General features: G+C 37.0%; 1 protein-coding gene across 5 annotated transcripts in view; it reads left to right on the top strand.

Annotated features, from left to right (window-relative positions):
* The first annotated feature begins 8403 nt into the window (after positions 1-8403).
* The window catches only part of LOC131154809 (transcription initiation factor TFIID subunit 11), a 50172-nt gene continuing 32996 nt past the window's right edge, over positions 8404-25579 (top strand). For 2 of the 5 annotated variants that reach the window (XR_009136670.1, XR_009136669.1), the window contains exons 1-2: positions 8404-8712; positions 9621-9957. Coding sequence is in view for 2 of the 5 variants with exons in the window: in XM_058107572.1 (XP_057963555.1) it covers positions 9629-9957 (329 nt within the window). In the remaining 3 variants the exon portion in view is untranslated. The remainder of the gene's footprint in view (positions 8713-9620; positions 9958-25579) is intronic. The other 3 variants (XM_058107572.1, XM_058107573.1, XR_009136671.1) reach the window with 3 other exon arrangements.

The following is a 25579-nucleotide window of genomic DNA, read 5'->3' as shown; positions in this document are numbered from 1 at the left end:
GTTTTCTGGTTTTTAATTTACATTTTAAAAAATGGTTTGCTCTCTTTCTTTATTCTTTTATAAAACATTTTCCAGGGAATTTAATTAGGTCTCTAATTCAAGTAATTCTCCTAAAGAGCTTCAAAAGATATTTCAATAGATATTTTGACTTTGAAGTACTTACATTTTTCTTTCCTAAAACCTTATATGCTAAGCTTGAAATCATCCACTTTATATTTGCTTTGAAATCCCTTGGATGTTAGCTTGAGCTGGTTTTAGCTTCCCATGTATTGATCAATATAGTGCTGCTTTGAGCTTCATTTGGATCACTTGATAGATTATGTAGCTTGATGGTCCACAATGATCCTTGTTTTCTTGTCAAACCTGAAACACCATAACTCAACCATTCCAAATTAAAATGTCTTTTGTTTTTTATCACCAAAACTGATTGAAAAGCCTACTTAGGCCAACATTCACCAACCTCATCCTAATACAGAGGAGATCGACACCTCCGACCATACAGAGCCTTGAATGGTGCCATCCCGATACTCGCTTGAAAGCTATTGTTATAGGCGAACTCTACCAGTGGCATAAACTATATCCAGCTACCACCGAAGTCTAACACACAAGCCCGTAACACATCTTCCAAGATCTGTATTGTTTTCGCCGATTGCCCATCAATCTAGGGGTGGAACGCTATACTGAAAGTAAACTTCGTCCCCAGTGCTTCCTGCAAGCTCGTCTAGAGATGAGAGGTAAACCTCGGGTCTCGATCTGACACAATGGACACTGGTACCCCATGCATTCTAATTATCTCATGCACGTACAAATCTACTAGCCTACTCAAAGGGTAGCTAACCTTCATTGGTAAGAAGTGAGCAGATTTCATCAACCTATCCATGATCACCTAAATGGCATTCTGCCCGTGAAGTGCTGGCGGTAATTCGGTCACAAAGTTCATGAAAATATGCTCCCATTTCCATTCCAAAATAGCTAAGGGATGTAACGGCCCTGCCGACCTTAGATATTCAGCTTTCACCTGCTGACACGTCAGACACTACTCCACGAATTGAGCAATCTGCCTTTTCATACTACTCCACCAAAAGGTCTCACGCAAGTCCCGATACATCTTCGTGCTACCACGATGTACCGTATACAAAAAACGATGCGCTTCCTCTAGAATCGTCTTTCTGATCTCGTTGTCATTCAGAACACATAGCCTGGTCCCAAACCTCAACGCACCTCCCTCAGAGAGGTTAAATTCCGTAGCCAACCCCTACTATACTTTTCCCACAATTTCAATCAACTCTGCATCACTAGCTTGCGCAGCTTTAATACGCTTAAACAAAGTCAGCTAGATCACCAAGCTAGCAATGAAAGCCTGATGGTCACTGGCCACCAACTCCATACCCAAGCTCTCCAGATCTTGTCTAATGTGATGCTGAGCCACAACTGCAGATACTGCCGCATGTTCCGACTTCCGACTCAATGCATCAGCTACTACATTAGCTTTTCCCAGGTGATAACTAATGATGCAATCGTAGTCTTTAATCAATTCAAGCCACCATCTTTGCCTCATGTTCAATTCCTTCTGCGTGAAAATTTTTTTGAGGCTTTTATGATTAGTGAAAATCTCGCACTACACACCATACAAGTAGTGTCGCCAGATCTTCAATGCATATACAACAACAGCTAACTCCAAATCATGCGTAGGGTAATTTTTCTTGTATTCCTTGAGTTTTCGAGAAGCATATGCTATTACCTTACAATGCTACATAAGCACACACCCTAGACCCTTTAGAGACGCGTCACTATAAATCACAAAATCGCCATCCCAAAAAGGAATGGTCAAAATCGGAGCAGTAACTAGCTAGTGCTTCAACTCCTGAAAGCACTGCTAGCAATCATTGGTCCACTCAAACTTCACCCCCTTCTTGGTCAACCGGTCAGAGGCCTAGACAACTTAGAGAATCCCTTCACGAACCAATGATAATAACTCGCTAGTCCCATAAAACTCCAAACCTCGTGCACACTCTTCGGCCTCACCCAATTAACCACAGCTTCGATCTTACTAGGATCAATTGAGATACTGTCCTTAGACACCACATGGCCTAAGAATGCAACTTGATTCAACCAGAACTCACACTTCTTCAGTTTGGCATACAACTTCCTCTCCCGCAGAATCTGTAGCACCAACCTTAGATGGTTTTCATGCTCTTCTGAACTCCTCGAGTATACTAGGATATCATCGATAAACACTACCACAAACTGGTTTAGGTACTCATGGAAAAACCCTGTTCATAAGATCCATGAACACTGCCGGAACATTCATCAACCCAAACGACATGACTAAGAACTCGTAGGAATCATATCTGGTTTGGAAAGCAGTATTCACAACATCTTCAAATCAAACCCTCACCTGATGATATCTTGACCATAGGTTGATCTTTGAAAAGACTTGCGTCCCCTGTAGCTGGTCAAAGGGATCATCGATACGAGGCAATGGGTAATGGTTCTTCATAGTTACCTTATTAATCTCACGATAATCAATGCACATGCGCATCGACCCGTCCTTCTTCTTCACAAACAAAACTAAAGCTCCCTAGGGCGAAACATTAGATTGAATGAAGCCCCTGTCTAGTAATTCCTGCAACTGCTCCTTTAACTCTTGAAGTTCTGCTGGAGCCATTCGGTACGAAGCTTTAGAGATCGGTGCCTTGCCAGGCAGCAACTCTATCACAAACTCCACCTCACGATCCAAAGGTAAACAGTGTAAATATTTTGGAAATACTTCCGAGAACTTGCTAACCACTCGAATATCCTTGAGCCTTAACTCATCTTGCGGTGGTTCCTTCACGCAAGTCAGGTACCCCTGACATCCATCCAAGAGTAACCTCCTTGCCTGTAGTGCCGATAAAACCTGTGGCGTCAAACGCACACACGATCCTACAAACTCGTACTCCTGCTCCCCAGGAGGTCTGAACACCACCACCTTTTTACGAAATTTGATCATAGAATAACTAGAGAATAACCAATCCATCCCCAGTATGACATCAAACCCTGACATATTGTATTCCACAAGATTCGCCGGTAGCAACTTCCCCTAAATTACCACTGGGCAGTCTCCTATCATCCTCCTACTGAAAGATACACTCCCCGATGGTGTAGCTACAAACAATTCTTCATCCATGACTTGGGTCTCCACCCTACACAGTTTCATAAAATTAATAGATATAAAGGAGTGGGTTGCACCCGAATCAAATAAAACCACAGCTCTATTTAAAAGTAACATCATAGTACCTGCCACCACATTCCCCGCATGCTCAACATTCGCTGAAGTAAGTGAGTAGACCCTTGCTGGAGCTGTGTTCGCCTGATAAGTTCCCCGGGATACCTAATTACTACCCGATTCTAACTTGAAGCGGGTGTACCCCTCTTTGGTGCGTGACAATCCCAAGCCATGTGACCTAACTGGCCAAAGTTGTAGAAGTTACCCCCAAACGATTGGCATTCACCTCTATGCCATCTATGGCACCTGGTACAACGATCACCTAACTGACTCACCTGAGAACTCTGATGCTCGGTATTCTAACAGTATTTCAAGCCCCTGTTCCTCTTCTTCCATGATCCCTGGCGAGATCCAACTGAGAACTAGAAGATACTAGCCTCTTCTTCGATTCCTGATCCACCTCATCCTCTCGGATGTCGGTCTCGATCACAGTTGCCTTATCTACCAAAACTGAAAATTCACGGATCTACAACATCCCCATTAACCTGCGGACGTCTTTCCTTAAGGCCTTCTCAAAACTCAAAGTCTTCTTGTACTCTTTTGAGATCAAACACGGTGTGAAACGGGATAGCTCTATAGACCAAACAGCATACCCCTGCACCGTCATATTTCCCTAAGTCAGAGTAGAAAACTCATCCGTTGTAGCATCACGTGTGGAAGCTGGGAAGTATCTTTCAAAGAACACTTCCTTAAAACGGCTCCATGTCATCTCTATAGGACTGGTTCTCTGCTTCTCCAACAGACTCACCACAATCCACCATCGACCCGCCTCCCCAGACAGCTGAAAGGTAGCATAGAGGACTCTCTTCCTATCCATGCAATGTAGGACCTCCAAGATCCTCTCAATCTTCTCAACCCAGTCCTTTGCTATCATCGGATCACATCCTTTTGAGAACGTCGAAAGGTGCATGCGTGTGAACCTCTCAATAGTGCACCCCGCAAACGTAGGAGAGTGTTCGCGTCTCCTAACACTTCACTCGATCTTCTGCATGACTTGCCTCATCAAACCTCGAGGCATGGAAGGAGACTCATCACTCGTCATCTCCTCGGAGCCACTTCCCAAGTTGTTATCCTTGGGCTCCATTCTGAAAACACAATAGGAATCCATTAACACTCATATAACACGTACGGTTAACACAATTACCTACAACTAATCATGTTAACTACCACCTCACGGGTCCAGGTCTGTCCTATCACACTGACACGAATATCATCAATGGTTTGCCATAATTTTACTCAAATTGTCATTCCAGGAAAAGCATGGAACACCCCCAACACATGGCGTAGTCCTAGACCCATAGCATCGTACCGGTACAACTAGTGGATCCACACCCTTTGGTGATCAGCTGGTAAGGCTCACGCCTTTGGATATAGAGCCAGACACTTTTGCCACACATGACAGGTGATATTTTACACCCTTAGATATAGAGCCGGACACTCTTTCACAACTTGGAACAATTTGGAACCCCGTTCCTATTGCATTTCAGCAAAACACAACCATGCATGTTCATATAACCAAACAAACCACACTCATTTGGTAATCTAAAACCATGATTTTACAAAAATATACAGTTCAAACAAGTCAAGGCATGACCATCCCTATAACATAATATATATCACAATATATTCATGGTTTTCTAACAAAACCAGAGATGCAACTCAATGCCCCCTTTTTCCCAAAACTGTAATATGAAAAACCCATAATTTTATCCGTTAAATTTTCCCAAATGAGTAACCAAAACACACACAGGACCATGAACCACAGTTCTACTGAGTCCAATTTCGAAAATAATCAACATAAACAAAATCCCCTTACATTTCCCCAAACAACAAATTCCGAACTCTACGGCCCCTAAACAGCGAACCGAGTTCCCAAAACCTATAAAGCATAGTACAAAACTTACTCACAATCTTATTCCTTACAGAACTACTAAAATAGAATTGAAAACTGAGTTTTACCTCGATTTTAAGCCAAAACCCAAAAATGCTCGGAATGAAGATCCGTTCCACAAATCTTGAAGAGATTCCTTCTCTAATCCTCGTGGTAACGTCGGATCGACGATTCTAGCAATGTACGACGAAAAAATCTAGAGAGAGAGAGAGAGAGAGAGAGAGAGAGAGAGTATTTCGAGTTCTTAGAGAAAGAGAGAGAGAATTTACATTTCTTAGCTAAGAAGCAACCCAAATGGATATTTATAGCACCTTTGACTTGGCCAAACTCGTCGACAAGATGACATCTTCGTCGACGAGTCTATGAAGACAGTTCGTTGACAAGCTTGAGATTTCTGAATTCCCAAAACCTCTCGGCTTCTCCTCGTTGACGAGCTCCTGGATTTCGTCATCGAGCATCATAAGGCCTTCGTCAACGAACTCTGGCTTTGTCGACGAAGCTTGCTCAATTTACAATTCTACATTTTTCTTTATTTATTATTGCATATATCACTGTACGGGTTCTTACACCTGGTACCCACTTGCAGGTAGGGTTATGTACTTTGGTATTAGTGGTTGACGTGGCTAATATGTGTGGATATATGTAATGAAAAAAAAATTGGTATGAAAATTGGGGTGTCACAAGTAACTCCTTACGTATTATTTTCTTTATCATTGCAAGTTCATCAGAAGTCACATCTCTGCTTAGAATCATTTTTTTTCATCTTGAGACACCAAAGATGGTATCCTTTTACTCCTGCACTAATCCCCTAGAATATTGTTTTCTTGGCTCTAGGATCCAACTTAGATTCTTTAACTTGATAATAAGCAAGAGTACCAAATATATGTAAAAAATCATAATCATTAGCAGGTTTTTTAGACCATACCTCATAGGGTGTTTTCCACCTAAATAACAAACGACGGTAGACGATTGATGAGATGACACACATACCTAACAACCTCAACCCAAAAACTTTTGTCCAACCCAGCTTTAGACAACATACATTGAACTTTCTCTAGTAAAGCCCGATTTATGCGCTCTGCCACCCCATTTTGTTGTGGTGTATTTTTAACTGTAAAGTGTTGAATAATACTTTCATCTTAACATACTTTCATAAACAGATCACTCGTGTATTCATCACTATTATCTGATCTGAGCCGTTTGATCTTTCTGCCAGTTTAAGTTTTAAAAAATATTTTCCACTTAAGGAAAATATCACACATTTCATTTTTATTTTTCATAGCATACACCCAAACTCTTTTAAAAAAAATCATCAACAAAAGTGACAAAATAATGCATACCACCCAAAGAAGCAGTTTTGGTAGGCCCCGATGCATTTGTGTCGATGTAGTCTAAAATACCTTCAGTCTAGTAGGTTGCAGTGCCAAATTTCACTCTTACCTATTTTCCCAGAATACCATGTTTACAAAATTCAAGCTTACATACCTTTGCACATCATTTGTAAACACACCTTCCATTTGAAGAGTTATAAATAATATCTGTACTTTAGGGTATTTCTAATTTGCCTAAGTTGTAATTTTTTGGAAGTAGTGGATTGATTGCTGATGCCTAAGGATGTAGGTAATTCTTTACCAAATCTCGTAAATTCTTGTGTTGTTCTTCATCCTTTGTTGTTGTCTTCCTATGTTTGGACAGTGCAATAATCAGCTACAAAATGGGTAAAGATTTGTTGTGGAAGAAGCATGCCTTCAATTGTCTATCATTATATATGGTCTTCTTCTATTGTTTTGCTAGCGAGTCCTAAGGTGAGTTTAGCCATATTGCCAGAAGTGATTGATGGCACCGAAGATGGATGACGGGGATGTGACACAAATATGCTAGGTGGTATTTAAGAGTTGCTATGTGTAGGGGGAAAAAGATGCAAGATGGTAGATTGAAAACTTGGGAGAATTGGACGTGTGATCCTAAGAACATTTTTTCAAAAACGACTACCGCATCATGTTTTTGGAGACAATTGAAAACCAATTTTTGTGATTTCCATATTTTATCGAAACAAAAGAAACATTTTTCATTGGGTTTTCTAAACAACTAAATGCAACATAATCAAAGGTCTATTTGGTGTCATTGCTGCTTTCTTTTTTTATGTTTCTATTTCTTCATTGTGAAGAAACAAATTACAAAAATGCATTTGTTTATTTTGTGAGTTTTCTGTTTTCGTTACCAGTTTTCGTCTGTTTGCTAAAAAAACTGAAAATCAGATTTTATGATTTTCAATTATTTTGATAACATGTTGTCAAAAGTTTTAATATCTAGAAATAGTTTTTTTAGATTAAATTATTCATTTTATACACTTTTAAATTAAAATAAAAAATTAAATGATCATTTGAATTTAAATATAATTAAAAGAAAAATATATGTAAATTTTAAAAAATAGTAATAATGCCAATTGCAAAATACTTCTAATATTTTTAATTGTCATGTCCAATAAAATTTTTATTGTAAAGTAAAATTTGAAAGTAGAATAATTACAATAAATTTTATTTTTATTATAGTAATTTTTTTAATGTGTAGTGCCTGTAATTTCATTATTTTATTTATATTTTTATAATATTATTTGATTTAAAGATGAAAATGAACATTTTTTAATTAAGTTTTTAATTTGTATTAGTTTTAAAAGTGTTAACCAAACAGGTTGCTAATTTCAAGTTTTTAGTTTCTATTTTTGATTCTTAGTTTTCATTTCTCTAATTTTTGGCAGTGATGCCAAACAACTCCTGCTTCACATTCTAAAAGAACAAAAAAAAAAAAAAAAACAACAACAATAATATCAAATAAACTCAAATATATTTGTTGTTTTCAATTTTGGACACGCTCGAACATGAAATGAAACGATCGAACAAGAAATAAAAATGCTCGGACACATTTGATACTAAACTTTACATATTTCTTTAGGGATGTAATCAGACCCGTATGGTGAATTCAGTACATTAATCAAATTCACTAAAAAAATTTCAGTATGCCATATTTATTCACTATAAAATAAATATTTATAATATATATTTACTTATTTACATGTATATTTATAATTTATATATTAATATTTTATACATTCGTTGATTATTTCGATTGAAAAAAAAAAAATACTCTTAAAGCGAACCGATTTAACCGAACTTCTTTGGTTAGATCGCTAAATTCGGTTTTCACCGAATATTGCTTAGCCATGGGGAAAAAAAAAAAAAAAAAAAAAACGGAGTCAGGTAATGAGATAAGCATAGACGAGCCGGTCCGTCCCAGGTCCTTCGTCGAATGACTCGAACCCAAGCGCACGCGACCCCATTCTCCAGCCTCCCAGGCCTTCGAAGTTTGAACCTCTGTCCGAGCCGCCTAACCTTCGCCGGGCATCTCAGCCTTCATCGACGGTGATCGTGGCTTCTGTCGAAGGCTCGAGGGCTTTTCTTTGGTTGAGCCCTTCCCTGTTCGCCGGACATCTCACCCTAGTACTCGCGGCTCCATCCTCCCAGCTGGAAGTCTCGAAGCCTCTTCTTTGCACAACGTGAGTTCATCCCTTCTCCTTCCCTCCATCTTCTTCATCTCCTTATCTGTGTTTTTACATTTTTCTATTTTGGAACTATTGAAGTGTCCGAGCAAAAAAATTTCAGTGTTTGAATGGTTGAATGCAAAATTGATGTTAATGTTTCGGTGTTTCAAAAAATCAAAAGTTAAAAGGGGGACTGCCCCAGCACAAAGAATGCATCTTCAGAGTGTACTTGCGATCCCATCCTCCCCCACGGGCCCAACGCCTAGTTTTTGAATATTTGTTTTGTTTTTAAAAATTGATGGATGGCGATATTGATATATTGATATCAATAATTTAATATTAATATCATAGTAATGAAATTATCAATATTATTATTGTTATCATGTTTTTGAACTATGAAAATATGGAACTTGGACTGCTGTCACTGCTCTCTTGCTTAGCTTAGTTGCTTTTTGCTTAATTTGGTTAACTTGATAAATTGATCATAATATGCCTATTACCTAAATATTTTTCATTTAAAAGGTAAAACATGTATATATATATATATATATTTCAATATCAATTAACTGACGTATCCTGGGTGTTATCTCCTTGTTTTTACGAAATCACTGTATTGCGGTGTCCATATTGTGTCATATCAGTGTCCCCATAAGGCTGATTTTTATTGAGTGCAGCATTTTTTTTTTGTTGTTTCATAAATTGTTTATAAATCTGGCAATTGAAGAAATGAAGCATTAGATGTCATTTGGAAATTATATATATTGTGGCTGTCATCTTGAGATAGGAAATGTGTTGAAAACTTTTATTTGTGGTTTTGTATGTAGTATATAAAAAAATTTAGAGAACAATATTGTGAAGTTGATGATAATGTCAAGTAATTGTCAGAAATTTATGTGCATACTGCATATCTCATTGGAATGCAGATAAAACAATGAAGGCTATGAAGCAGTCTAAGGATCCTTTTGAAGTAGCTTTTGAGGAACAGGAGGATTCACCACCTGATTCCCCCACTGCCTTTCATGAGATAGAATCTAAAACTCAGGCTGCAATGGTTACTGATAATCAGCGTGATGTTGACATGAATGCCAACAGTCATACTGCAAATCCTTCAAAAGCTACAGCTCCAACTGTCTTGGCTGGTGCCACTAGACCCACAAGCAAGACCAAAGAGGATGACGATGATGATGAGGAGGAGAATGTGGATGTTGAGCTTGCAAAATTCCCATCCAGTGGTGACCCTGACAAAATGGCCAAGATGCAGTAAGTTTCTGACTTGTTCAAATTTCCTTCCTAGAGGTGATCCAGATGTAATACTGTTGTTACTATCGTTGTTATCCTTTTCATGGTATTATTCCATCTCAAATTTTTATGATTTGCTTGAAAAAACTTTACTAATACCTTTTATGACGAATAATGAATTGATGCATCAATGTAGCTATGAAATATTGGTGCAACTTTTTTTTTTTTTTTTTAATCAAAGCTTTATTTATTTATTTTAGCCGATCCCTCCTAGTGGGACTAAGGCTTGGTTTTGTTGTTGTTGTTTATTTATTTTTTTATTTTTACCCATTTATTAGCTTTAGAAACATAGGAGGGTACAGAGAATGCTTCTTTTTCCGTTTATTTTCTCTCTGTTGTTTTTGAAGAAGATCATACTAGAGCTATTTATGGTAATTTTTGCTTTCAAATTGAACTATCACAAATTAGACAGCCCAAAATGTTTTAATGGAGAGTGTACCTATTTTACAGACTTATAAACCCTCTCATTATTGGTATGTGCACAGACTGCTAATGCAGTTTATCTTCAAATAAAGACTTGTTTCATTGAGAGCACGTATAAGCATTGAAAATCCATCTTAAGCTTCACAATTTTTAGCTTTGACTTAGCTTTATTTCAGTTATGAGTTATGACTATGATGCTTGTTTTCAATGTGAAACATGGTTGGAATTCGTGATTTTTTGCATTTTTTTCCTTCAAATATAGGAGAAAATTTGATTTAATTTGAGAAGTTAGGAGGAAGCATAAGTAATGCTAAAATACTTCTAAGTAAATTTATCTTATGCAAGATAACCTGAATTAAAATTCCTAGGGATAGCTCAGTTGGCTTGGCCTGTGCCTCATGAAGGTTGATCACTTGTCGATGTTTATTATTGGATATAGTGGTGTTCTTGGCCTGTTTCTAGGCTTATTCTTTTGACTTTTTCTGTGGATTATTGTTGTCAACCTTCAAAGGGATTGGAGGGCAGTTCTATTGTATTCTTTTTGGTTGTTGATTCTTTGAGGACACCTTGTCCTCATCCTATTGTACATAGTTTCAGTTCTTAATAAATTTTTTCTCTTATTCAAAAAAATTTCCCCTTCCCCTGTGGGGCTGCTTACGTACAAGGGAAAAAAGATAATTCAAAAGAATAGTGAAGGCGTAGTACATTTTGTAATTGGTTATTGGTATTTCAAAAACGTGGAAACAAGTTAATTTGCAACTTCGATTGCTGCTGATTTCATGATTATAAGTGGGCGACGAGTCTTTTGCAGTTGGATCTTGAAAGAACCTACCCCAACTTGAGCTTGGGATTCCTGTGGATTTTGTCAAGGAGTCGAAGAGGTGGATTTGTTGGTGTATCTCTATAATCTTTGCTTGGTGAATTAGTGTGATCATTTGGAGTTAGGTGGGCTTGACAGGGGGATCCATACTCTTATCTTCTTTAACCTTCAATATTGTGGAGTGGAGTGGAATTTGTTTTTGATGGGACAATGATGGACGAATTATTAAACATTTTCAAGTTGAGGTGGTTGAGGGAGACTAATGTGGTACTCATTGTGTTTACACTGGCACTGCTGTTTTCCTTTATAACCTTGTGAGAGCAATTGGGTATTCTGACTTGTAACATGATTTGAGATGGTCACCAATTGGAGATCAACTTGCAAAAGTGTGAAATCATTCTCATGGATGAATTGTTATTTGCAAATCTTCACAGGAGAATAATTCCCAAGTTTTCTCCATCGTGACATTGCTAGGCACCTCCAGAGTAATTGGTTTGGTGTTTTTGGCAAGATGTGGCTATTTGTGCGGTGGGGAAAATTTTATGATTATGGTCATGGGTTTGGCAGGGGTAGAAAGGGGAGATTTTTTGGAGCTGTGCTTGTTTTGGCAGCCTTTGGATGTTGTGGTCGTAGAGAAATGATAGGTTCTCCTACGATAAATTCAACTATCCACCTTTGATTTAGGATAGGGTTGGGCTTGTATCTTCCTTTGGGCTATATATTTTGGGGATTTTGGGGAATTTCTTGGGATGATTTGCAGTGGGATTGGAGGTATGCCCTGGTGGAGGGCGTTTTGTTCTCCTTTTTGTTTTCTGGGAGGATGCCTTATTCTCTAGCTTCATGTTTTCTCCTTTCTCTTGACAAGTCTTCTTTTTCTATCTTAAAAAAGTTTCACAGATGGGGTGGAGATTGTGACTAATTTTGCAAAATAGTCTTAGATGTATTATGAGTTCTCTTCTTGTGAAGTACCCAAATATGCCTTGGATGCAAAAGTTTAAGCCTTACGTTCTTGATGCAGTGGCTGTTTTCTTTGTAAAATAAGGGTTTTGGGCTCCATGGTCATCAAGGAGATTGTGCACATTTTGTAGAACAAGATGTGTTGGAGAAATTGCAATCTACCAATGCTGTTGAGCATAAAGAATGACAAATAAGCTTTGTAGGAAGTGGAGATTTCAGTGGCCAATGGTTATTGTTTGGCCTCAACAACAGTGATTCAGACTAGATTGTGTGGAAAGTTAAAGGTGTTCCGAAAATGTTTTGTGTTCTTGATTTCTAGCTTCTAGATATTTATAATAATATGTTTCACTTTGTTTTCAATTGTATCGATTCTTCTAGTTTCATGGACATTGCATGAGCCTCTGGAGATCTGTTTATGGTACCTTTGGCCACCTGCTTAGATATGAATGGAATATGTTGAGGAGGTTGTATGGAGGCATATATGGGAGCTACTTGACGTGCTCAAGTCTTTAGCAGATGAGCCATGTTGATGCAAGAATTGAGTTGAGATGATATCAGGAATTTGTTCTTGTGAATATCAGAGGCCTTTTGAATTTGGTTGAGCTTTCCTCACTTTGGGCTGCTAACATAGTTTAGGGCTTGCAGTTGGCATGACTTATAGTTAGGAAGTTTTTCTTTGACCTCCCAAAAAATGAGTGAAAAGCAGTTGTTTTGGAATGGAACTTTTAGTACTTAATCCCTACGTAATTTTTGACAAAATATGATAGGTAAAGTTAAAAATAAATGGTCAACCTTCACTTGACAGTTGACACGTACACTTCCACTTTTTTTTGGGTCATTTTTTTAGGACAAAAAAATGTAATTTTAATGTTTAAAAAGGTTCTTGCTTGATTTATGGTCATAATATTGCATTGAAAAGGAAAAAAATGGATCTTCAAAGAAAAGAAAAGTTACTTTACATTGATTAGTAACTTTGCGTTGACTACTATATATATCACGTGCATTGCATGTGACTAACCTCAGATAAAATATTTTTATAATTCTTAATATAGTTTAGATAAATTTTTTAACAATTAATTATATATTGTCGTATATAATTTAGTTTACAAATATTAAATTATGAATATTCAATGTTATTTATAAAATTTAGGGAAAAAGACACTAACATCCCCAAAATTTGTCAGATAAAATTGCCTATGATTGTGTAAATTGACGGAAAAGGATTCATGTAGCCAACCCCACCTAGTGGGACTTGAGGCTTGATTTGTTGTTGTTGTACGCTAACCTTCCTTCAAGTTTGGCAAAAAGACAAATTCCTCCCTTGAGGTTTTAAAAATTTTAGAGACCTTTCCTGAGATTTCAAAAATTGCATAGATTTCCCTTGACATTTGAATTTTGCGCACTTATAAGTTTCAAAAAATTTGTCTTTTTTTGCCAAATATAAGGGGGAGGTTTGTATTTTTCTTGCAAACCTTAAGGGAGGTCTACAGAATCTTTAAAAATCTCAAGAGAGGTCCTTAGGATTTTTGAAACCTTAGGAGAGGTCCTTATCTTTTTCTTAAGGGGAGACCAGGGTCTTTTACCCCAAGATTTATATTTTGTCTATAATGAAAAAAAAATATAATATGGGCACAAGATGCTATATCAACACCATATAGATACAATGACACACAAAAAAAGAGAGGATATGATATATAACAAACATGTGCTAATTAAAACCATGTGAAGTATTGAATTTTAATATTTATAAACCATTATAGAAAAAAAAATGGTAATCAATATATATACACACAAACACACACATTTTTCTTTCTTTTTTATTTTTAAAAATCTGCAATATATGTTTTCTTTACATGAAAATAGCTTATTGTGCTTTCTAAATTTTGATTTTCTGCCTAAAATCTTTGTCAATTTAGTGAGTTTTCAAAATTTCTTATAAATTTTAAAATTATTATTTGGAGGGTGCTTCTAGGTGTATAATTTATTTCCATAGCTTATTTTTTAGAAATATGTTATTAATTATGTAAATAATGTTAGACACTTGGCAATAATTTTAGAAGACGCAAGAGGAATTTATCTTTTTTTTTTGTTGGAATATACCTTTTATTTAGCATTTATAATACTATTGTGTTATTTTATTTTTTAGTCAATTTTTTTTTTTGGTTTCAAAACTTAACCTACTTAAAGTAAAATTTATGAATGTAAAATTTGTTGGAATTGGTGTATTCCCAAGGGGGGGGGGGAGGGGGGTGAATTGGAAATTTAAAACCTTCCTAGGTTAAATTCAAATCACAATCAGTATTTCCCAACCTAGGGTCTTTCTAAGTATTAACCAATTCAGCAGAAATCAAACTGAGCAAAAATGTAACAATTGAAACAATCACAGTATTTCTGAAACATTCATAGTAATTAAAATAACAACATTCAAGTGCGTAAATTTAAGCGCGGAAATTTAAAATTGACACAAGATATGTTATCAGGGTTCGGTCAATACTGCCTACATCTCCGCCTCAGCTCGCAAGCCTGAGGATTTCACTACGACTCACTTAACGGTTGGAGCGGCACCGGTTACAATCAGGTCAAATTATTAGGGCTAACCTCAACCTTTACATACAATTTTTTCGGGTTAGATTATCACCCCTTCAGGCCACGCCTGGAATACAACAAATAATCAATACAAATTTCGTGTACAAAAATACGCGCTTCTCTAATAAGCATATTTGTACCAGTATAACCAATATACTACATTATGATAGGATATGATAAGCTCAATGTAGATTAGATGACTACTCTCAAAGTAATGCAAGTATAGCGACCAGAATGTGAGAGTTTATGTGTTAGGATCTTTGAATCAAGATAACAATATCAATTACAAGGTGTAGTATCAAAGATCTTGAGCACACAAGCAAATATCTCAAAAATGTTTTTCTCAAAAATCAAGCATAAGAGATATTTGAAATTAGTTTGTAATAAATATTTCACAAACAAACACAATACGAGCTCTTGAGTTTTGCAACAATAATGCAAGACTCATAAGCTCTAGAGAATTTTCCCAAAGATGACTTATGAACAAAATCACAAGGGGAAAACTCAAAGCTTACTCTCAATAAAATCAATCTCAATCAAATACAAGCAATGAGAGTGTAAGCTTGTAGTATGATCTTTAGAACACTTTTACTAAATGATTTTAACAAGGAGGATGAGTAAGAATGGAAGTAGTAAGCTTGTATGTGAAAAATGGGTATTTGAAAATTCAGAGTATATATTGCTAATGATGTTTTCTAATCAGTTGCTAATTAAATCAAATGAGGGAGTATATATAGACACTCCAAAAAATATAACTGTTCGGGACTCATTCAGTATTTCTGAAAAAGTTTAAGTAAGGTCATTAAAAAATAACCCTGATTTAACTTCGGTAAAAATTTAGCAATCCTAGAGTTTCGGTTGACCGTACTAAGGGTTCGGTCGACCACTTTATGAGCTTCGGTCGACCGTGGAGTTTTTCAACAGAGAATATGGTCGATTGTATTCGGGCGATTTTGAACAGTTCGAGGTTCGGTCAATCAACAAAGAGTTTGGTCGGCTATTCATACAATTCGGTCGACTGTGGCCAAATAGAACTGAAAATTTGGTCGACCGAACAGTTGGGGTGTTAGACACGTGGCAGTTCGGGCGACCGAGGACATTGTGTTCAAAACTGAACGGTCAACCATACTAAGTCAAAATGTTGATTTCCGTACGATTCGGTCGACCGTATCATTTATACTGCACAAGTTCGGTCGACCAGGCTTAATCTTTTCAGTCAACAGTGGTTCGGTCGACCAAGTATAGTATAACTAAATTGGTTTGGTCGACCGAGTACCTTTCAATGGTCATTTTAAGTCCTGATTTTCATTTGAAGTCATCCCTATTCACATAAGTATAATTTCTGAGTTATAGGGGACTTTTTATGTGATGTTTTAGGGATCTAAAGTCAATCTATGGCCTTGAGCATTTAGTCCAAAAAATCCGATTTCGATCGACCAAAGGTAATCCCAACGGTCCTGTGGTTCCCTATGGTCAAACTATGGTCATTGAGCTTATCTATCCTATCATGCATGCAATGCATTAATTATTACAAATCATGATTAATATTACAGACCCAAATGAATTAAACAACAAATACCATTCAAAATTATTTGGTCTTCATTTCCTTTGCTTCTCCAAACGCCACCATATATAATGTGAGCATTCAGTTCTTTATGGCCTCCACCGTGTTCGTACCCATGCGTGCAAAGTATGGTTTTGTTTACAAATTCAAGGCATAGTTTAGATTCCAAGATATTTGTCATTATCAAAACGGGATATGACCTATAAGGTCAACAAATTTATCTAATTTTATTGAATTTTTTATTTGAAGAAATTATGTCTCTTACCATATAAAGATGATAATATTTTTGACTACAAAGATTTTCAGTATTTGTACATTTATACGTGATATGCATATACATTGCTAGTTTATTTTGATCTTAACCAAGTAGAGTTTCATTCTTTTGGTACGAGCATATAAATATCTAAAATAAATTTTATAAATGTAATTTAGTTTAATTTTAGCTGATTTTATTTCTTTAAAAATATTTTGTCTTACTTTTAAAATATGAGAATATTTTTGTCACATTTACCTCATTCATACTTTATTTATAGTATGGAAGTATAGATATGGATATGTAGATATGTATTGCTGGTTTATTTTATATTTGAACCAAATGAATTTTTTTTTAATTTTTGTTGACTTTTAGACATTTTAAATGTAATTTTACCTGGTTTGGTTGAATTTAGTTTTCTTTAGGAACATATTTTCTTTCTTTTAAAAAATTTGGATATTTTTGTCCACAAAATGATTTATACGATTCATACTTCTATATGTAATATACAATTTACTTCTTTTATGAATGTTTAGTCTTATTTTCAAAAGAAAAGGATATTTTTGTTCACAAAATGATTTACACTATTTGTGCTTTTCTATAGTACGGATAGATTGTAATAGTAACTTTACATCGAGTTTTCCCCTATATGTACTTCTTTTGATGTTTAACCATGAGCATTTCTTTTGAATTGTTTTTACAACTTATGTGAGACACAACCCAAAGATTGCCATATTCTATCTAAAGTTTTTTTAGATGTAAAAAGAAATTTATTGAGAAAGAAGAATGTACAAGGACGATAAAGGAAAAGAATAAAAATGAAAAAGAAAACCAATTCAACAAGAAAACCAAATTAAGCTACTAAAGTTCTCCCATATCAAATCAAGAGAAGAAGTGCGATCCTTGAAAAGAACTAGTGGTCCTCGTTTCAGGTTGAGGGAACGCTAGCTTTGTACTAGCTTCAAAATTGAAGGGGTTGAAAGAAAAGCTCAAAGTGTGTCATAAAAGCACCTTCGGAAATATTCAAGCAAAAAAGACCGCCATTCTTAATGGCATCGAGGATCTTGATGAGTAGGAGACGGGTCAAGGGCTTAGTACCAAAGGAAAGAAGAAAAGGGTAGCGCTGAAGAAGGAGTTGTCAGAGATCATCTGCCTTGAAGAGATCACCCAGAGATAGAAATCTAGAGCCTTATGGCTTAAGGAGGGAGATCAAAACACTAAATTTTTCCACTAGACTGAAACACTCAACACAGGTTAAACACCATTTCAAGCATAGAAATCGGTGGGAATACCTTGGCTGAGGAAGGGGAGTGGCTTAAGAGATCCTTCAAAGAAGCTGAAATCCTCCGAGCAATCAGAGATTGCAATGATGAAAAAGCGCCTGTCCCTGATGGTTTCTCCTTATCCTTTTTTTAGTTTAATTAGGACATTCTTAAATAGGACCTCATCAATACTTTTGAAGACTTCTTTAGATCAACCCCTTCTGTTGCCCCTCATAGTAACTAACACACTCTTCCTCACTGGCGCACTATGTGGCCTACGTTGCACGTGTCCAAACCACCTGAGTCGTCCCTCTTTTATCTTATCTTCTATAGGAGCTACACCTAACTTATTGCGAATATGTTCATTCCTTAAATTATCTTTCAGTGTTATACCACTCATTCATCTAAGCATTCTCATCTCGACAACTTTTACTTTTTGGATATTCTATTTCTTCGCCGCCCAACATTCTAATCCATATAGCATAACTAGTCTTATAGCTATCCTATAAAACTTCCCTTTTAATTTTAAGGGTATTCTACAATCACAAAGCACACTTGAATCACTTCTCCTTTTTACCCAGCCTACTTTAACTCTATGCATTACATCATTTTCAATTTCTCCTTCAGCTTGCATAATAGATCCAATGTATCGAATTCTACAAGTTCTATATATATCTTCATCATCATGTTTAACTTTGTCTCCAAGATTACATCTTCCATTACTGAAATTACATTTCATATATTCTGTTTTATTTTTTACTTATCCTAAAGCTTCTAGATTTCAAAGCTTCTACCCATAATTCTAACTCAGTCTCTACTCCGCCCCTAGTTTCAATAATCAATACAATATCATTTGCAAACAACATACACCATGGAACCTCATTTTGAATGCTCTTAGTCAATCGGTCCATCACTAAAGCAAAAAGACAATGGCTCAAAGCAGATCCTTGACGTACAACTATGGTGATTGGAAATTCTCTAGTTTCTCTATTTGTAGTCCTTGCACTAGTCATTACTTCATCATACATATCCTTAATGACATCAGTATACCTACTATATACACCCTTTTTTCCTAAAACTGACCATAGAACTTCCCTACTCTATCATATGCTTTCGTTAAGTCAATAAATACCATATGCAAGCCCCTCTTCTTTTTTCTAAACTTTTCCATTAATCTTCTTAAATGATATATAACTTCTATGGTAGATCTCCTAGTCATAAAATCAAATTGATTTTTTGAGACCTTCATTTCTAGCCTTAATTTTGTTCAACTACCCTTTCCCGTAGTTTCATCGCATGACTCATAAGTTTAATTCCACGATAGTTATTGCAATTTTGAATATCTCCTTTATTTTTGTATTTGGTATTAAAGTGCTTTTCCTCCATTCATTTGGCATTTTCTTAGTTTTTATAATTGTATTAAATAAATTAGTTAACCATATAATTCTGTTATCAGCTAAGCATTTCCAAAATTCAATTGGAATGTTATCTAGTCCTATAACTTTTCCATTTTTCATCTTTTTTTAGTGCAAACTTAACTTCATTAATTCTAATTTTGCGAATAAATCTCATATTTTTTTTTTTCTTTTTCCTTATTTGTCAATTCTAAGTTTTGGTCTTCTATTTGGTTTTCATTAAACAACTTATTAGAGTAACTTCACTATCTTTCTTTTATCTCTTCGTCCTTAATCAAGACAATATCATCCTCACTTTTTATACATTTTTACATTTCCTAAGTCCTTATGCTTTCTTTCTCTAGCTTTAGCAAGTTTAAATATATCTCATTCCCCTTCTTTTGAATCTAATCTATCATACAAACTATTAAATGATGTGTGTTTAGCTTCACTAATGACCTTTTTTTGCATCTTTTCTCATCTCTTTATACTTTACAAAGTTATCAATGTTTCTACATTTTTGCCACGTTTTATATCAAATTCTTATTTTTTGTATTTACGGCTTTCTAGACATCTTTATCCCACCACCAACTTTCTTTGCTATTCAAGAATCTTCCCCTTGATTCACCTAAAATCTCTTTGCTATCTTTTTAATAGAGCTAGTCAATCTACTTCAAAGAGTATTTGTATCTATCTCATCCTCTATAGTCCAATCCCCATCTTTGACCATTTTATCGTTAAATTTTATTATATTTTCTCCTCTTAGGTTTCACCACCTAGTTCTATTACACTAGTTTATTTTATCTAACACTAAGACTCTATGTTGCGTGATTAGACTTTGACTTGGAATAACTTACAATCCTTGCATGATAAACGATCTACCCTCCTAGTTAAAATAAAAATCAATTTGACTTCTATTTTGTCCACTTTTAAAGGTTATTAAGTGTTCTTCTCTCTTCTTAAAGCAAGTATTTATTACAATAAAATCATATGATATAGCAAAGTTTAACATCATCTCCCCAGGCTCATTTTTGTCCCCATATCCATATCCTCTATGTGTCCTCTCATAACCTTAATTATCCCTTCCAACATGTCCATTCATATCTCCTCCTATGTGTTAGCTTTGGTGCAATTCCAAGAGGGGGGTGAATTGGAGATAAAAAAAATTATGCCTAGGTTTATCTAATCCAACAATCAGTATTACACAATCTAGGAGGTAGTCTAAGCAGTTTCAAACCCAAGCAGATATTCAACCAATAAACATACAAGTGCAGAAAATAAAGTGCGAAAAATAAACTGACATCAAATATGATATCGGGGTTTGGCCAAAGTGCCTACGTCCCTGCCTTGGCTCACCAGCACAAGAATTCCACTACAGCTCACTTAACGGGTGGAACGACACCGTTTACAATCAGGTCAATTAGCAGGGTTAACCTCAATCTACATCCTACCAAGATGGTGCACCTAGCTTTCTTAATTGGGTCTAAGCCAATCCGGGACTATTCCATAGGGCTACTCTCCCTCTTCAGGCCCACACCTAGAATATAACAAGTATGTATAAAATTTTGCGTACACGGAAATATGCTTCTTCAAAAGCAGATATGTACACCAGTATAGCTCAAGCAATAACACAAGCACGAATGATATGTAAGTATGCTCGGTGCTTTAATATGTAATAACACTCAATCAAGTATGGATAAACAATCAAGATCTAGAGTGTATATCTAAGTAAGATTTGAAACACAGTATTGAATATCACTATATCAGTTTAGGGTTAAAAAAAAAAGTGCTAGCAAGATGATTCAAACAAACTCAATAATATGTTTTCACTATACCAAGCACAAGGGATGTTTGAATGCAAGCTTGAAAACAGTTTTTGCACACAAAAATATGGGCTAAGGTAACTTGCAATGACAATGCAAGAACCACAAGCCTCTAAGTCTTCCCACACAAGATTTATCAAATAAAATCAATGGGAGAACTTAATGCTTTACTCTCTATAAAATCAATCAATAAATCACAACAACTAAAAGTATGAGCAAATGAGAATTAAGCACAAGCACTTTAAGAACACTCACAACACTTGGATAATCAAAGGAATTTGAGTTTTGAAGTGTGTGGGAGTAGTATAGGGTAAAATAGAATTTTGGAATTTTGAGAGAATTGACCTTAATGATTTTTGCTAATCCCTTGCTAAATATTGCAAATGAGCTAGTATATATATAGGCAAGGGGCAAATTATGACCGTTGGGGATTTAATGAGTATTATTAGAAAAGATTTAACACAAGTTTAAAGTTTTAACCCATTTTTAACCCCTAATTACCTCGGTAAAAATAAACAACTCGAGAGCTTTCGGGTGTCCGATCCAAGGTTCGGGTGCACGAACAGATACAATGCTGAAAAAGTGTTTTTGAGGTTCGGTCGCCTGAAAAGTAGTTTGGTTTGCCGAACAGAGGCGATTCCTCAAAAGTCCGCGATTTGGTCGCCTGGTCTAAAGTTCGGTATGCCGAACTCATAAGTTCGATCTCCCAAGGGTAAAATGAACGTGAGGTTCGGTCGCCTGGGTTTGTGAAAAGTGACCTGACACAGGTTTGGTCGACCGTGGAAGATGTGTTCATTTTGGTTTGGTCTGCTGAACATAGGTCAACTTGTTGACCCGTCCATTGTTTGGTCGCTCGAGGTGTTTTGAACACCAATGGTTCGGTCGCTCGACCTCTCACAAAATTTTCATTTAAGTCCAATTTTGCTTCAGTTAACTCCCCTGATATATTAAGTGATGTTGGGGAATTAGTGCACTATGTGGAGCATACCTACCTATCATGCATGATGTAAGTTATTACAAGCCATTGGTGTACACTATACAACACAAATATCTTCATTCTTATGCTTGATCACCGTACGCTATCATGATATGTCTTTCAATTCAAATATACGCATAAGGTGAACCTGCATGCAAGCCTCAGTACAAACATCGGTACCAAGAGTATTTGTCATTATCAAAACTGGGTGTGACCTATTAGATCAACAATTCATATGAATATTTTATCAGTCCTTGGTATGCCTTGTATAAAACTATCCATATCTTCCCAAAATTGTCTCTTAAGATTGTTTGCTAAGCCTACTTGAGGAGCATAAACACTAATGATATTGATTATCTCTTGGCCTAATACCATCTTGACTTTTATAATTCTATCCCCTATTCTGTTTACATCAACAACACTATCTTTTAAGTTTTTGTCTACAATAATTCCTACTTTTATATTTTTCTTTTCTAGTGTACCAAAGTTTAAATCCTGATTTATCAATTTTTCTAGTTTTCTCCCCCACGCACTTAGTTTCTTGAAGGCAAATAGTATTAATTTTTCTTCTAATCATTGTGTCCACAATTTCCATGTTTTTACTTGTAAGTGTCCCTATATTCCAAGTTGCTAATCTAATCTTAATTTCTTGAACTAGCTTCTTTGCCTGCGCACGTCCAAAATGATGCAGGAAGCGTTGCATATTTGACACCGTACCCAGGTGTCACGATCCGACTATTTTCAGAAGGGCCGTGCGGCGCTAGCTAAAGCACTCTTGTTTAACTAGCCAACCTATCGTTTATCAACATTCATCCACGAAACACTTTCATTAGCATTTAATCAAATGGCAGCGGAAACAGTAAGCATTCATGAAAGCCATGGCAAGCAAGTAGTAAACATTGAAGCAAACGTAATTCATTAACAACACCTCCGTTGACATCGAGTGTTTAGCGAGGGAGGCAAGTAGGCTAAACACGATGACAATAGCTAGTGAGTTTTACAATGACTGATGAACACCCACCCTCCCCTAAAGAGGTTTTTATGTAATTATCATCCTAGCACTAGGAACAAAGTGATTGAGGAGTCATACTGCCTTATTTGGCATACAAAGACACTACTAGTAGAAAATAACCCTACATTAGTATTTACATGATGGAAACTCATCCCAAGCACATGAGATAAGTGGTCACAGGCAAGCAAAATGCCCTGAACAAGCTTAACTAGTGACATTCTCCCCCACTTATGCGGTCGACGTCCTCGTAGACTTTGGCGGTAGGTACACTTCAAGTTTGTCCACGAACAGTTGAATATCTTCTGCAGAAATCCAGCTAATTTCTTTGTCATCAAGGCATTTCCACTTCACTAGGAACTTCTGCCGCTTCTTCCTTGAGGATATGAACTTTTTATCTGCAAGGATCTCTTCAACTTCACGTCTATCAGGTTGCACTGTCTTCAACTCTATTCTGTTGGACTGACTTCTGCTCAGGTCATTGGTGTTGGCGTTGAATGTCTTGAGGCAGCTGACATGAAACTGCGGTCTTCTCCCCTAATCTGCCCACTTCTTCATCTGCTTAAAAGCTTTCTCCAGATAGGATCGGGCAAACTCTACATTCTGTCTCCATTCTCTGGTGAAGATGTACGCCTTGGGACTCTTTCGTCTGTACGGCTCGCCCACTATGTGAGGTAACAGTGGCAGTTGGCCTGTAACAAGCTTAAAAGGGCTCTTGTTGGTTATTGAGCTCCTTTGGGCTTTACCACAGAACGGAGCCACATCAAGTAGTTGCACGCCATTCTTCTGGTTGTTGTTGACAAAATGGCACAAGTACTCCTTTAGTAGCCCTCTAAATCTCTTCATCTGTCCATCTGTCTGTCTGTGATAATTCGAAGAGATGTCAAGATGTGACTTGAATATCCTAAAAAACTTTTTCAAGAAGTTTTCAGTGAACATTAAATCTCAGTCACAAATAATAACTTGGGAAACACCCCAATGTTTCACAACAGTCACAAGGAACAATTGTGTCGTCTCCTCTGCCGAATAGTACTTTGGTGTGGCCCTGAAAGTATCATACTTCTTCCGCTCCCCCTTGTCTTGTTGGCAAGTGAGACAAGTTTTGGTATGATCAACCACATCATCCCGCGTGTGCGGCCAATAATACATCCTCAGTAGTCCCGTCATTGGAGTCATTCTTCGCGAATACCCCTCAACGAACTTCCTGCAGTATCTAGTAAGGCCAAGAAAGGAACGCAACTCCTTCACTGTCGTGGAGATCTTCCATTCTTGAATCATCCTTACCTTCTCCATACCCCTCTGGATACGACCTTGTTCAACCACATGACCAAGGAATTTGTTGTTCCACTGAGTGAAAGAGTACTTCTCTTTCTTCACATCCTGACTGTTTCCCCTCAGCCTATCAAACACCTTCCGTAGATGCTTTTCATGTTTCCTCTGAAACAACACCAATGCTCTCAACGGTGTTTTGGAAGGGTGAACATATCCCACTTCCAATTTATCAAGTTGTTTCCCCAACTCTACTATCTCTCGAGGCACAATCCGACATGGCCCTTTAGCCGGTGGTTTCAATCCTGATAACAACTAGATCTCATGCTTTACAGTCTGTTGTGAAGGCAAATTGTGAGGCAGCTTATCCGGCAATACCTCCTTATCCTCATCCAACACCGCTTGGATGGTCGTAGGCTCCAGCTCTTGGCCTACTTCTTTGTCTACCACCACTGTGGCTAGACGTGTCTGCTCACCCTGACCCCATCCCTCATTGAGTTGTATGGCTGAAAGGGACTTCCCGTCGTCTCCTATCGTGGCAACGACTTGCACCATGCACGAGTGATCTCCCATCAATCATAGGGAACCAGCCGAAGGCATCGGCACTGCCTTCGTCCCCCTTAGGAACTCCATTCCTAGAATGACTGTAAAGTCATCCAATGGCACCGCTGTGAAATTCGCATGACCTTCCCACTATCCAAGCTTTTACAGTTACTTGCTTGGCTACTCCCAAAGTAGGCTGGGCTACAGAGTTAACTGCTTTCATGCGTCCTATATCCTTCTCTAAGGATAAGTTGAGTCTCCATGCTTCCAACTACGAAACAAAATTATGAGTAGCCTCCGTATCCACCATAGCGTAGGTACTCTTCCCATTTATCCTCAAGTCCACAAACATCAACCCTTTTGCTCGTGTAACTTTCAGTGTTTTTGCTTGCTTTTCCAATGCGCTCACCAACCGCACTGAACCTACCTTCGGGGCATTATCCTCTTCCTCCTCGCTTTCCACCCCTTTTCCCGAAGTAGAAGCTTGTAAGGCATTGAGTAATCCCTTGTGTTGACACTCACTCACTCTGTGAGATCCACCACACAAGTAACACGAAATTTGCCTCTTCCCCTTTCCATTGGGTGGGTTGAACCCTTGAGACGACAAAGCTTCCTTTGAGGTTGATGATTTAGTGTTGGTTCCCCCACTCCTGTGTTTGCCTTTCTTGAAATACTTTCCAATGTTTCCCTCTCCGCCAAACTAT

The sequence above is a fragment of the Malania oleifera genome, chromosome 5 (genome assembly GCF_029873635.1).
Source record: "Malania oleifera isolate guangnan ecotype guangnan chromosome 5, ASM2987363v1, whole genome shotgun sequence".
NCBI lineage: Eukaryota > Viridiplantae > Streptophyta > Magnoliopsida > Santalales > Ximeniaceae > Malania > Malania oleifera.
This window is presented reverse-complemented; position numbering and strand designations above follow the sequence as displayed.